Below are 14,266 nucleotides of genomic sequence, written 5' to 3'. Positions count from 1 at the left end.
AACAGGAATAACGTTTAATTAGGCCATTCACAATAGGAATAGCCCAGCAATAGCCTAGCCATAGCCTAGCCACAAACTCCTCATGCCACATCATCAACACTAAAAAGCCTCCTGCCACATCATCAAAACAAGCATATAGCCCATAGCCTAGCCATAGCCTAGCCATATCACTCAAAATTATAGGAGTATAAAACAAATAATCAACAATCACACAAAATACGGAATTAAATTTACGACACAGATACGGGAAAATTCAATAATAGTATTAAAAATTTAAAAAGTACATTAATTAAAAAAACACACTTCATTAAAATTAAAATAACATTACAACATCTTCATTAATGAGTTTGTCCCACATCGAAAGTGGATTATAAAACATTCAATGATGTCTCTATAAAAGAGAAACAACCAAGAATGAGTTTGTCCCACATCGAAAGTGGAACATAAAACATTCAAGGATGTCTCTATAAAAGAGAAACAACCAAGAATGAGTTTGTCCCACATCGAAAGTGGAACATAAAACATTCAATGATGTCTTTATAAAAGAGAAACAACCAAGAATGAGTTTCATAAAAAAAACATTAAATAAAAAAAATTAAAAAATCCATTAGGCGATGCGCTCGGCGATCCGGAGCGTGCAATGGCACCGAGCGGATCGCCCAGCGCCCACACATCGCCTAGCACTAGGCGATTTTTTTTCCGGAAACCGGCTCGGCGGTTACAATGGTTCGCCTAGCGGACCGCCTAGCGCCGGGGCTCGGCTAGGCGGTTCGCTAGGCGCCATTGTGGATGGCCTTAGGGGCAAAATCACCACTTTATTGTTTTATAATTCAACTTCTTAGAGTTTCCAAACCACTTAGAGCACCCGCAACGCGGGCTACCCGCGTTCCGCGTTTCGTGCCGGTGGAACGGAACCGGCGCGCGACGCGTTGCAGAGGTGCGTTCCGTCTCCGTGTCGTTACCAAGCCGTGCCGGGTGCCGACGGCACGACCCGCGGCACGGTCCGTGCCGCCACGCGATTCGACGACGTGGCTCGCCCTGCGTCGTGTGTGACGCCCACTCGCCGGCCCGCGAGTGGGCGTCGTCACGCTGACGCAATAAATTCATTTTTTAAAAAAAATGAATTTTTAAAAAAAATGAATTTATAAAAATTGTTTTTTATATTTAAAAACAATTTTTACAAATAAATGAAAACTAGAAATTCGTATTAGCCCATATCTATTTGATGGGCTTGCGAATTTATGATACTCATTCTTGGTTGTCTCTCTTTTATAGAGACATCCTTGAATGTTTCATGTTCCACTTTCGATGTGGGACAAACTCATTCTTGGTTGTCTCTATTTTATAGAGACATCCTTGAATGTTTCATGTTCCACTTTCGATGTGGGACAAACTCATTCTTGGTTATCTCTATTTTATAGAAACATCCTTGAATGTTTTATGTTCCACTTTCGATGTGGGACAAACTCATTCTTGGTTGTCTCTATAAAATTGTATTTTAAATTATGTCATTTTTTATTTTTTTAGGATTTTAATTATGTCTTTTTCTATTTTTTTGAATTTTAATTTTAATGAAGTGTGTTTGTTTTAATTGAATTGGGTTGGAAATAAAAATAAAAAATGAAATTGAATGAATAGTAATTTAAGGAACGGTTAAGGAACGGATAAGAAACGGAGGGTTGCAGGTTTCGTTCCTTAGTTAAGGAATGAAGTAAAAAAGTACAGTGGGGCCCGCAAATAGTAGTTTAAGGAACGGTTTAGGAACGGTGGAGGAACAGCGTTGTGGATGACCTTACAAATAGCGACGGCGACGACTTTATCCTTTTACAATCAGTCTTGATGTTTGTTATTAACAAATTTAGGATTCAAGAAATTAAAATTTTTCTCGTATCAGTGTCGATCAATTCTTATGTTATGGCACATTTGCATCAAATAGTTCACACCCCTAAGCTGTTATTGAATTACAGATATTGAAAACACAAATATAGGTACTGTTCAATATGCAGCCTAATTAAAGGGAAAGGGTCGTTAAATTGCTTATATATCTCAATTGTAAGAAAATTAATCCTTGATATATACTCCTATTTGTGATTAATTGTGTGTTTATTAATTTGCTAAGGCAATCGGTCAACCAAATAAAGTAGTAGAAAGAAAAGTCAGTATGAGCAGGTTCATTAGCCAACAAGCTTCCAAACCATCCACGTCATCATAGCCGTCATAAAGCTCATTCACATCAAACCCTGTCCATATATAAATCATTCATCATTTGAATTTAGGTATAGTTAATGATCACTTGCACTAACTTTAACTCCCTAACTCTCTACCTTTAACTTGTGAATATACCGATATAGCCTTATATGCTTGTGAATAAACTTGTAAGTTGGTATTTATATTTGAGTTTCATTATGTAAAATACATTAATATCATGAATTACTGCAAACGTTGAGTAACAATCAAGAAATGACAGTAATAATAAGTTGAGCAAAAACTACGAAATAGCAGCAGTAACATGTTGAGCAACAAATAATGAAAAGGATATAAAAGTAAAATCAAGTAATATTAAACCAAAAATTTGAAAAAAATTGATTTTTTTACTATTTAATCAATTTATGGTGTGCCCCTTCTATATAAATTTTAGATGAAGTAGTTGGATATGATAAAAGTGAGAAGAATTTGTTTTAAAATATGGAAAGCTATACTATTTTTTCTTCAAATTTGAATTCCTTCTTAAATTCCACAAGCTATTTGTTTATGTTTATTTTTGCCCCTTCTGAGTTTAATTTCTGGCTTTGCGCCCCTGGCGACCGACCGAGTTGTTGTGTTGCTCGAGCCGACGACTCTCCTCTTGGCATTTTTTGCCTTCATGCTAATTGGATGACGCCTAGCCTCAAAGTTAACCCTACAATCTCACCTGCAGGTGCAGATCCAAGGATGGAGGGAGTATATTATATCGATCATTTAATTTATTTATTTTAAATATATGTACGCATGCTATTCAGGCAAGTACATACAAATTCTTTACATACCACAATTTAATACTTTCTCCGTCCTATAAAAATAACATATTTTGGTTGACATGAATTTTAATTTTTAATGAACCATTAATAAAGTATGAGCTAAGTTTGACTACCTTGTGATGGCTTAATTTTCATATGATAACAGCCCGGGAGTAGCAAAATAAGTTCCATAATAACTAGGAAAATAGAATCGCTGGTCATCTATAATTTCAGTCCAACAATGTTAATCTAATCCAAATCTAACAATAACACCATATATGTCTTGTATGGTGAAATCATACTGAAGCCTCCGATGCCCAGTTTTACTGTGAAGAAGCCATTTTATAAGATGGCCACCAGTGACAGGGGTAACATTTATGCATCATTAAGCTGTTATTGAATATAGGCATTGCAGTTAATTTATCAAACCAAGTAGAAAACTCACTATGAGCAGGTTCATTAGCCAATAAGCTTGCAACATATGCAGCTGAAGCTTCCAAACCGTGCACATCATTGGCGTCTTCTGAAATGCCATTCACATCAAACCCTATAAGATGGCAACGGGGATAATTCTTTTTTAGTTCTAGGGCGTTTTTTGAATTCCATAAGTGTATTGGGCTTTTTTTTTAAATTCCGGCTTTGGGAGAGACGCATGACCCTCATGCGTCGCCTGTTAATGAAACGCATGACCCTCATTCGTTTTTCAATTTTTTTATTTTAATTAAACGACGCATGACTCACATGCGTCTTAGGGTAAAACGCATGACACACATGCGTCGCTTGTTTAAACATAACGACGAGAACAGAGGCAGAAGCTCATTTCAGCGTGAGAGAAAGAGAGAAAAGGGGCAGGCGATTTCTTGGGCGAATCTCGGCGATTTCCGGCAATTTCCCCTTATCTTTTGGTAAGTTTTGTTCAATCTTTCAACATTCCTCCTTATTTGTTGTTTATTGCATAATATTAGGGTTTCTAATAAATTTATCTCAAATTTACTAAATTAGGGTTTATAGAAAAAAAAAATGTCTCTAATTGTTGTTGGTTTGTATATTTTTTTTCAGAAATCATGCAAGTATATGTGAGTTTGTATTGGGGTGGTAGAATAGTTCAACTTCCTCAAGTGGGTATTGGTTATGATCCACCTCATGCGAGAGCCTCCATCATATTGAATCCGTGTGTTTCATTCTCTGAATTAGTTGCAATGATATGTGCTAAGATAAGAATAGATTCATATCAACACTCCATCGAAATATCATGGAGGCATTGTCTCTTTGGTACCGGTATAAGTTATATATGTACTGGGGTTGACAGTGATGAAAGTGTGATGTTTATGTTCAATGAAGCTCTAAATTATACATTTGAGTTATATATGTAATGGTTTTCTCATTTTGGGATGGGTTGGTTGAGTAATTGAGCTTTGAGTACACCATTATTTTGTCTAATTGGGCGTACCTACCGATTTTCTTAATCTTAATTGAGTATACTATTATTTTGTCTTATTCTATATTCTCACATTTGGTGATGGTGACATATTGAGAATCTCCATAGTGGTCCATAAATAAAATTTTAAATCCTAATTATTACTTAATTTCTCAAAAATATTTTAAATTATGTATTTGATTAAGCCTCAAATTATAGACTTTGCATAAAATAAAATGTACAATCAATTTTCTAATCACACTAGTATATTTGAAACACACGGACAAACATTAAAGGAGAAATTATTCGTAACACAAAAAAAACATTCTTATAAAAAAAAGTTTGCATGAATTTTTTAAAAATTTATATGCATGTGATCATTGTTGATTACACTAGTATATTTATATGCACGTGATCATTATTGATTATTTTTAAAATTTTTTGCAAGAATTCATCTTAAAAATGAGCTAGTATATTGATATGCACGTGATCATTATTGATTATTTTTAAAATTTTTTGCAAGAATTCATCTTAAAATTTTTACTTGTAAGTTTGTGATCATTATTGATTATTTTTAAAATTTTGACCATAAACCTGTTAATCAAGTATCAAAACATCAATATATAATGAAAAATGAGCTACTTATTTGATGATGGGGTATCGTGTATTTCGACGGTTCAATCCCCTTATTCTTCTTGGTTGACAATCTCTTCATCACTTTGCTCATGTACTTCCCAACCCCGGTGAGTGATGAACCCTCCACAACTAGCCGAGGTTGGACATGGATGTTCTGAACAACCCCTTCTTCCTCATTTTTCTCTTTTCTTTCATAATTTTCTTCTTCTCCTTCATCATCATCATCTTCTTCTTCAACTTGTACAGGAGGCACAAACTGAGAATTTTGGAAAAATGAATCGACTGATGCTCGGGCTTCACTCCATTGCGGCACATCTTGGCTTTGTCCTAGCGGCAAGGAGCTTAGACATTATTGTATGAGGTGCCGAGTTCGAGCCCTCTTGACATCAGTTGTAATTTCCTCCTATCTATAGTATAGGAGTTTATTTGTAATTTCCTCTCTTATATAGGAGTTAATTAAAAAAAAAGAATAGGGGCGCCGATTCCAATCAAGCTCAGGTTGGCTTGGGGAATAGAGGAGACGGCCCCACTATGATTGAGACTCATGCGTCTGATAGAAAGACCACTGAGGTGGGTCATGCTCTGGATTTATAGGCTCTGCTACCACATAATCGTGACGCGGCTGTGACATCCTAAACTGTTTTGTGAAACCGTGTCTACCAGTCCGAACACCAGTCACTCCACGACGTGGTGGAATTACTTGTGGTTCATAAGGTATGACCACATCTTAGTGTTGGGAAGCCGGGTACTCCATGAATCGGCGTGGTTCGTAGAATAAAGGACATGCCTAGCAATTTCTCGAATCTGTCACATTCTTGGGTCCATTTCTTGTTCAGTAGTCAAATGCCAAACCTGCTGAAAACCCTCAACCTAGATAAAAAAATCATACAAATATAAATACGAAACAATCTATAACACATGAAAGCATATAGTTTAATATAACAAACTTACAAGTAATCTCATCGAAGAAGCCGACTCGTTCATCCCAGCAATTGACCGTACCCCAGGTTGAGTCAGGTACGTCACTGTAATCATGTTATACCACGCCATATACCCCGGACTCAATGGAATGTTCATGGACATCGTTGCGGCGTCTACGGTTGCCTGGAACCTTTCATACCTCATGTCCCACTCCTCAATGTAGAATTGATGCGTGTTTTTCCCAATTATTACCCTTCTTACCACGCCGATCATTTTTACCCAAATAATCGGCATTTTTGAGTATCCTATCTACGAATTGAGGAATATTCTGATACCGATTAAATTATCTACGCACTCGTCCAGCCTCATGTGCCTCGACATAGGCCCAACACAACAAGTAAGTGTCGCACATGGAGCATCCATTCACATCATTGCAGTAGTCAGGCAGTATGCAATCTGCATATGGCGTCCACAGAAATTACAAACCAACAATGCAAACGCCAAATTAACTTCATAATAAATTCATAAATTAAGTCAACATAAAAATAAAATTCACCTGGCTTGGTCTAATCAAGGATATTTGATCATGGTAATGCTCCACCGAAAATCTAGGAGCATTTCCTATTTGTGTAGTTCCTTTCCGCCTATAAATAAAATTGATGGAAAAAAGAACCCAAGATACATAAACAGATAAATGTTTAAATATATCACCTGGCTCCACAAGGCGTATACAGCTCGTGCACGAGCGCTACTACAAACGACAGCCTTAATGTGGGCATTCTTTCCCACGCCCATAGCTGCAGAAGGATCATAGGCCCGCCCAACTCTTTCCTCTTATCCATGGAAGCCTCGCACAGATAATGATACAAGTACGACAAAGCCTCACTTCCCCAACTAATATTGTGCACCTCGTCCGGTTCCTCAAATGCATTCAACCACATAAAAGGAACCTCACAACCCGTCGTGTCAGGTAGAATGAGTCCTTCTAATAAGATTAGGGCATGGATACGTGCCCTTTAGATGTAGACATAAGTAGGTAGGTCATCACCCAAAGGTATCCTCGTTTGATTTACAAAATCACCTAAAATCGAAACAAAAACGCCAATAACCAACGAACAAGTGAGGAATGTTGAAGGATAGAAGAAAACTTACCGGAATAAAATGGAAAATTGGAAGAAGTGGCCGGAAATCGCCAAGAATCGCAGCTGCCTTTTTTACTCGCTGTGTTCTGTGGTGTTCTGCGGTCTGGCTCTGTGATTTAATTCAAAAGAGAGACGCTTGTGGGTAATGCGTTTTACATTGTCAAATTTTTTTAAAAAAAATTATAAAACGCATAACTATTATGCGTCGTTCTTTAAAACGCATGACCCCCATGCGTTTCATTAACGGGCGACGCATGAGGGTCATGCGTCTCTCTCAAAACAGAAATTTAAAAAAAACTCAGTACACTTATGAAATTCAAAAAACACCCTAAAATTAAAAAAGAATTATTCCAGATCGCAACCCATCAATCATACACTATCTTTAAGCATTTAAATATAGGACAACTATGACATACACTAGACAACAGATAGTTATGAGGAACTCGGTCCAAGAAACCATAACAAATCCATTTGAATTCACATGGACTCAAGCCGAAAGCGTTTCTAACAAGTCGGGAAGGTGAAGAAGAGGATACGAAGGTTCATTAAAAACTTACAAGCAGTTGATGGAAAGCCTACAAGTACAGCTACTGGCCGTTGTTGGGAAGATCCACTTTATCTGCATATTATTGCTAAAATTAATCCAACAATGATGATTTGAAATGAATATATATTGTATCTACATGTAATACTTATCCTTACATTTGGAAGGGGAAGGGTTTCCGAGAGAGTGCAGCAGCTGCCAAAGAGGATTATGAGAAACATGTGAGACAATCCTAAAACCAAATGTATATGTCAAGTGAGAGAAGCAACACAATGGTTGCTTGGTGTTTACCTTTAGGCTTCACCACATACGTTCGTCCAAACTCAAATGTTGAAGTTCAATGGTAGAATGCGGGGAATGTTGAAGTTGCATAATTTTGAGGTTGGAGACTAATATCAATTTCTTCTTTAAATTGCAAAAGAAAACGTTGTTTAGGCGTACCGATTTGCACCAAAACCAAAACTCATGCTATTTTATAATTCCCATTTTGCTCAATATAAACCCATTATTAAAATAATAATACCAAATGAAATCTAAAATTATTTCTCGTTTTCGATAAGCAATAATAAACGTGTTGCGTTTTCATTCATATTTACACTCATCATTACAACAACGCAACTTCTCATTTGAGCAGAAATAACATAAATAAATGCATATCATTTGGATCAACACATATACACACGGTATTTATTTGAAGAAACTAGAAATATCAAGTAGTGAGGATCGATGGATAGAACTGAGCAACATCGCCTACAACGGGCGATGTCGTATCTGGGAAATTCTCATTTCCCGGCAGCTCACTCACTCTACCACTAGACTCGACCCGGAGCGGATAGGGAAGTAGATGTCCCGGCAAATCCCCTTCCATAGTCTCCGCAATGTAAAGATCCCAATTCTTCTCCGATACACGTTTCACCTATTACCAAACGAACCAAATAAATATCTCACAATATTACATAAACATTTAAAAAAATAAAAAAAAGAGTTGAAATCACTGTATAACTCTTAAGTAAGAGCTTATCATCACCTTCCGTATACACTCCAATCTCTCGGGATGACAAAACGCGTCATCCAACATGCCAAGGTGCTCGTACCACAGTGCCATCCGAAAGCCGTAGATAGCGCCCCTCGCTGCCTTCTTGCATGACAAATGATACGGCTGATACGCCCCCATTGCGATCTCTGAGTCCCTCGCACCATCCATCGATCTCTGGTTAATGTTGGCCGATCCAACTATTATGTATTCATCATCAACTGCCACCAGACAAAATAAAAATACCGAATCAACCATCGTTCCAAGGAAGAAGGAAATGTAGCCTCAATTACCGATCATCATCTTGGAGTGGACATAGATCATGCCGCGTCGCGACTGCTGAGCTCTGCTGTAGTACGTATCGCGCTCCGGTTTCAATGGCGGCTCGTATTCTCCATCTCTCTTCGTCTCTCTGTTTCCGAGGCAGAAGAATGTCAAGTAGTCTCTCAGATCTGCGGCGGTTACGCCTTTCGCTTTCAGTGCCTCCGCCACGTCAGTGTACATCATCTCCATCGTCCGTTTCTGCCAGCTCAGAATAGTCTGCACCGCCGCGCTATCCGGAAACCCCTCCGGCCACATCGGCACCACCACGTACACTCTGAAAGGCTCCCCTTCCGCGATTTTGCACGCGATCTTCAACGACAGCTCCTTCGGAATCAGGTGCAGAGCGCCGACCTCTTCGATTTTGACCTCATCGGTCTCCAGCCACGAGAATGAGCTGCCGAGGAAGTACTGATTCTCGATGTAGATGAAATTGTTCGCGCGGCGGATCGCGTGGATGTAGGCATCCTGAATGCTCCGATCGATGATGTTGTCCTTGCCACTGATCAGACCGGATCTCGCAGCCTCCTCCGGCAGCTCCGGGAAGCCGAACGCCGCGCCTCCGTCTATAGATCTGAAGATCTGCACGTTCCACGTGTCGTGATCTTCGGGGAGCATCACTGGAGACGGCGGCGCCACCGCGCCGCGGAGCTCCTGCAGCGGGAGAAGCAGATCTCTCCCACCCTGCTTCCGCCACCTCTGCTCGAAATTGTAGAGCACATCCCACGCGGCGGCGCCCTCCAACTTGCAGTGGATGTCGTGCCACGGCTCCCTCGGCCCTCCCCTCCGGATGTCGGCGCCGCGGCAGTTGGCCTGGTGGAAGTCGTCGACGTGGACTGTGTTCAGAGTTCGGAACAAAGAGTGATTTTGATTATCGTATCTGCCGTCGCAGAGATCGATCCCGCCGACGAAGCTCACCAGCCTCCTAATCCGATCGTCTCCGTTAGGCATCGCGGCGTCCGCCACCAACAATTTCTGGTGGTGCGAGAACATCGTGCCGATCTCCACCCCCTGCGCGAAGCTCCGGCCGTCGTCGGGGTTGCGCGGGCAGAGCACGCAATTCACACCTGTATTCTTGAAATAACTGCCGGTATCTTCATCGTGAGTCGCAAGCAATCCATCGTTCTTCAACAGCTTCACCGACGTCCTCTCATCCCAAACCAGCATCAAAACCCTAACTCCTTCGTTAGCCTTCTTAATCAGCAATTCGCCCAGATCTATCTCAGATCTAGCGAGATCTATCTCAGATCCGGCCAGATCCCTCACCAATTTGATCTTCGTGAATACCGACCAGCCGCTGATGTAGATCAAATGCTTCGCAGCGGAGATCGTATGGAAAACATCCTCCCAGCACCGCCGCGGATTGTAAATTCTCCCGCCGGCGAGGCGGATCTCAGGGAGGAATCCGTCGGCGACGTGCGCGTCCTGGTACAGAGTGACTCTGCACCCCTTCCTCTGCGGGAAGAAGGTGTACGGAACGCCGGGGAAGTTGCGGCTCTTGAGGCCGCGCGACCAGCAGCGCTCGCGAGCGACGTCGTAGAAGTGGAGGCGGACGCGGAGCTTGGAGCCGCCGTGGATCGGCTGGCGGCGGCGGTTGAGGATGTCGATCCACGTCTCGACTCGATCGCCGGGGATGAGGTCGGCGACGGGGAGCTCGGCTGTTCCGACGAGTTTGGTGCCGATTGGATTGTCGAGCTTGATGTTGAAGACGAGTTTGGAGGCAGAGTGGGCACAGTAGATGTGGAACGATTCGTTCCACTGAGGGTTCGAGTCGTGTTCGTGTAGTAGTCGTGTCCGGCCTACTCGAGTTTTCTCTAAGTCGATGGTGGCGTAGAGGCGCGAAGCATGCTTGTTGAAACGTCCGGCTTCTTCCACCTATGATTGATTAATCGCGGGAAAGTGTAAGTTTGATTTCTAATTTATTTCGCAGAATTAATATGATATTAACTATTCAAAATATTAATTGAATTATGAACTATTTGAATAATTTTTAAAAGTGTCACAATCTATAAGTTCATTAAGCATTGATAACTTATAAAAAACGTGTTGGGGTTTCAAAGTTTTAAATTTTTGAACTTTGAAAGTGGAACTATATGGATTTGTAAAAATGACATGACCCATGCATGCATGGATGTTGGGTGTGGAGCAGTGGAAAGTGTAAACGGCTAATTTTGTACAAATAACAGTAAAGACTAAAATTAGTGCTGAATATATGCTAATTTTACGATTTTATCAATAAACATTATCTTTTGAATTTTTGCATCACAAACATTTCAACTCGGATCACAATCGATCTAAAACTAACTTTTCCATCATTTTTTAACGGTCAACGTTTTTAATCTTGATTTACACCAAATTAAACTGGTATCTAATTATATCATTAATTATTTTGAAATTGAAATTATTTAAATTATTTTAAAAAAATTGAAAATAACCCTCCCATGCCCTTCTCTCTCCTCCCTCTCCGATCGCAACTTTCCCAATTCAATTCCCCCTTCTCCGTTCTCAATTTCCCCCCATGGCTACAATCATCTCCCCTTCCTCCCCCGACAACGACATCCCCACCGCGACGCTCGTCCTCCCCTCCGTCTCCATCGCCGCTGCTGCCCCCCGCCGTGCTGGACCCCCGAGGAGACCGTCGCCCTCATCGACGCCTACAAGGACAAGTGGTACTCCCTCCGCTGCGGCAACCACTGGCAGGAGGTCGCCGACGACGTCGCCTCCAGCTCCCCCGCCCTCCCCGCCAAGACCTCCGTCCACCGGAAAATCGTTCCATTTTCTTTTCATTTTTTTAAATATTTATTTGTTTTGTATTTTAAATAATTTCAATTTCAAAATAATTAATGATATAATTAGGAAGTTAGCAATCATACTTAATAGCTTAATTTGATCAAAATCAGGATTAAAAACGTTGACCGGAAAAGTTAGTTTTGGACCGATTGTGATCAGAGTTGAAATGTTTGGGATGCGAAAATTCAAAAGATAATGTTTAGAACCAAAATCGTAAAATGAGCATATGTTCATGACTAATTTTAGCCTTTTACGATAAAGACATTTTTGATAAATGAATTACATATAAATCATGATGTTAATTAATAATTTGATTAAATTAATGACTACTATGCATATTCGTAGAAAAACGGATTTTACAGGCATACTATTATTAACGGGGCCATAAATATGTAAAAGGATTTTAATATTAACCTTTTTATCTTAGAGATCTTATTGCCCATACTGGATAATATCCTATATTCCTATTCCAATACACCTGAATTTACGCTAATAAATCTTTTTTTATGTACGTCAGAGATGAATTGTGGGCTGAAAATAAGCAAGTTCACATATATTTGAATTCAAAGACTATTTTGTTCCCCTAAAAAATATTACAAGAATACCAAAAGTAATTTTCTTTAGCACAATTCACAAATATACAATTACGTGGAGATGATCAAAGTATAAGTAATATTAAGTGTATAACTAGAGAACAAATCTCAGCCATTAGATCAAAATATGATCTAGTTCATTATATGAGCGATTTAGTTCACAATAAGAGTGATTTAGTTCACTACATGAAGGAGTAAACCAAAATACCATTACAATGAAGTATTTACTTCGTGAAGGATTTAGTTCACTATAATAGCGATTTAGTTCACTATAAGAGCGATTTAGTTCACTACAGGAATGAGTGAACTAAATCACCTTTTATAGTGAACTAAATTCGTGTTCTCTAGTTATGCATTTAAGTAGTTGTTACCCTAGATCACTACTCATACGTTTACATTTATAATTTATACATTTATAATTTATTCATGCTCTCATTATTTTAATTCCGTGAATTAAAATGCATGTGAAATATAAATATAGTAGTATTTGTTTCATTGATTACATTAATAAAAGTTTTATTTGCCTTTTGAGTGGTGTAAATGACCCAATCACCAACTCGATAAATGGATTAGGTAACAGATTATAACAACCTCCACTAACATTCACTATCAGTCAATGATAGCCTTGTCCCAATTAGAAATTGGAATTTCTATAGGGATGCAAAGTTTATTTAATTATTCTACTATCAAATTAATTACACTCGAAACAGTAAAATTAAACGAAAATCGACAACAATTAATGAGATTCAAATCCTGATGTTGTAAGAAGATGCATAGATTCAAAGCGACAACAGTAAGATTGTAAGAAGATGCATAGATTTTTATAATCGATTGCTTAAAATAGTGAAAATGATCCTTCATTTTTATTTTAACCATGCATTCTCGTTTAAACCACTTCATGAAAGTACAAGAATTACTCAAAGATTAATCAAACATGCAATTCAGGAAGAAACAGAGAAAATAAGTGTTTTTAATGGGTCAATGAAGTTAAATTTAAAGGCTATGCCACAGAGGAATCGATTATAAGACTTTTGGCCTCTGACATTGACATTTTTACTGCTTGGTCAACTCACATATATACAAATAACTGGTTCTACGTATATATAAAGAATTAGTTGGGTGTGAAATAAAAATGGAGATATAAATAAAATACCTTATGATAAAGCTTGGAAAGAAATCCAAGATGAAGATTGTCGATCTCATAGATAGTTGCATGAAGATCTCCATGGAGCAAAACTTGTTCCCCCATATCCTCTCTCTCTAATTTTCTCTCTCTAAGTTACGACGCATGCACAGATATTTCATCTACTCCTTCTTCTCTTTTGTTTTGACTTGACTCAATGTGTGGCGAGGAAATGACACAAACGATTACGTACTATCTACGAGAAATTAATTAATTAATTACCTATGTTAGCAGCCCATGACATCAATTATTATTGTTTTCAAATTGTGGAGTAGGTTTACGTAAGTTGAAATTTGAGTGTAGTAAATATTCAATAAGGTGAGTGTTTTTTAGTTCAAATGCCATAAGTTTACATTTGGTTATTTAAGTATGGATTATTTGTTTTGTATGATTTAATTTGTGGATTATTGTTTGTCACATTGATTTTTCAAGTATAATATTGTATGGTTGTGGTTTGTAAGTTAACTGAATGGACGAATTGGGGTTTCTGTTGATTAAAATATATTCCTAAACTGGTCAAATTAAAATTTAGCAAATCGAGTTGTTTTGGTTGACAAATGAATGGGGAGGCTTCTAATTGTTTCACATGTCACACCCCTGACTTCCGGGATAAGTTTGAATTTAATTTTGTTTTGTGTTTGTATTTTTTATTCAGTTTTGTTTTGTTTTGAATACTCTTTACTATATCTG

The 14,266-nt window shown here is 38.8% G+C and overlaps 1 protein-coding gene and 1 pseudogene across 1 annotated transcript; both read right to left on the bottom strand.

Moving 5' to 3' along the window:
• Positions 1-3,245: 3,245 nt before the first annotated feature.
• LOC121801122 lies at positions 3,246-8,258 on the bottom strand (annotated as a pseudogene).
• On the bottom strand, positions 8,213-13,690 carry LOC121799929 (phospholipase D alpha 1-like). The gene is made up of 4 exons (XM_042199450.1): positions 13,547-13,690; positions 8,983-10,885; positions 8,684-8,910; positions 8,213-8,572 (listed from the first exon to the last, which is right to left on the bottom strand). The coding sequence occupies exons 1-4, from the start codon at positions 13,640-13,642 to the stop codon at positions 8,366-8,368; spliced, it is 2,433 nt and encodes an 810-aa protein (XP_042055384.1). The 5' UTR covers positions 13,643-13,690; the 3' UTR covers positions 8,213-8,365.
• Between the last annotated feature and the right edge of the window lie 576 nt (positions 13,691-14,266).

This window comes from Salvia splendens, chromosome 4, assembly GCF_004379255.2.
Source record: "Salvia splendens isolate huo1 chromosome 4, SspV2, whole genome shotgun sequence".
Classification (NCBI taxonomy): Eukaryota; Viridiplantae; Streptophyta; class Magnoliopsida; order Lamiales; family Lamiaceae; genus Salvia; species Salvia splendens.
The sequence above is the reverse complement of the archived record's forward strand: the minus strand, read 5'-3'. Positions and strand labels throughout refer to the sequence as shown.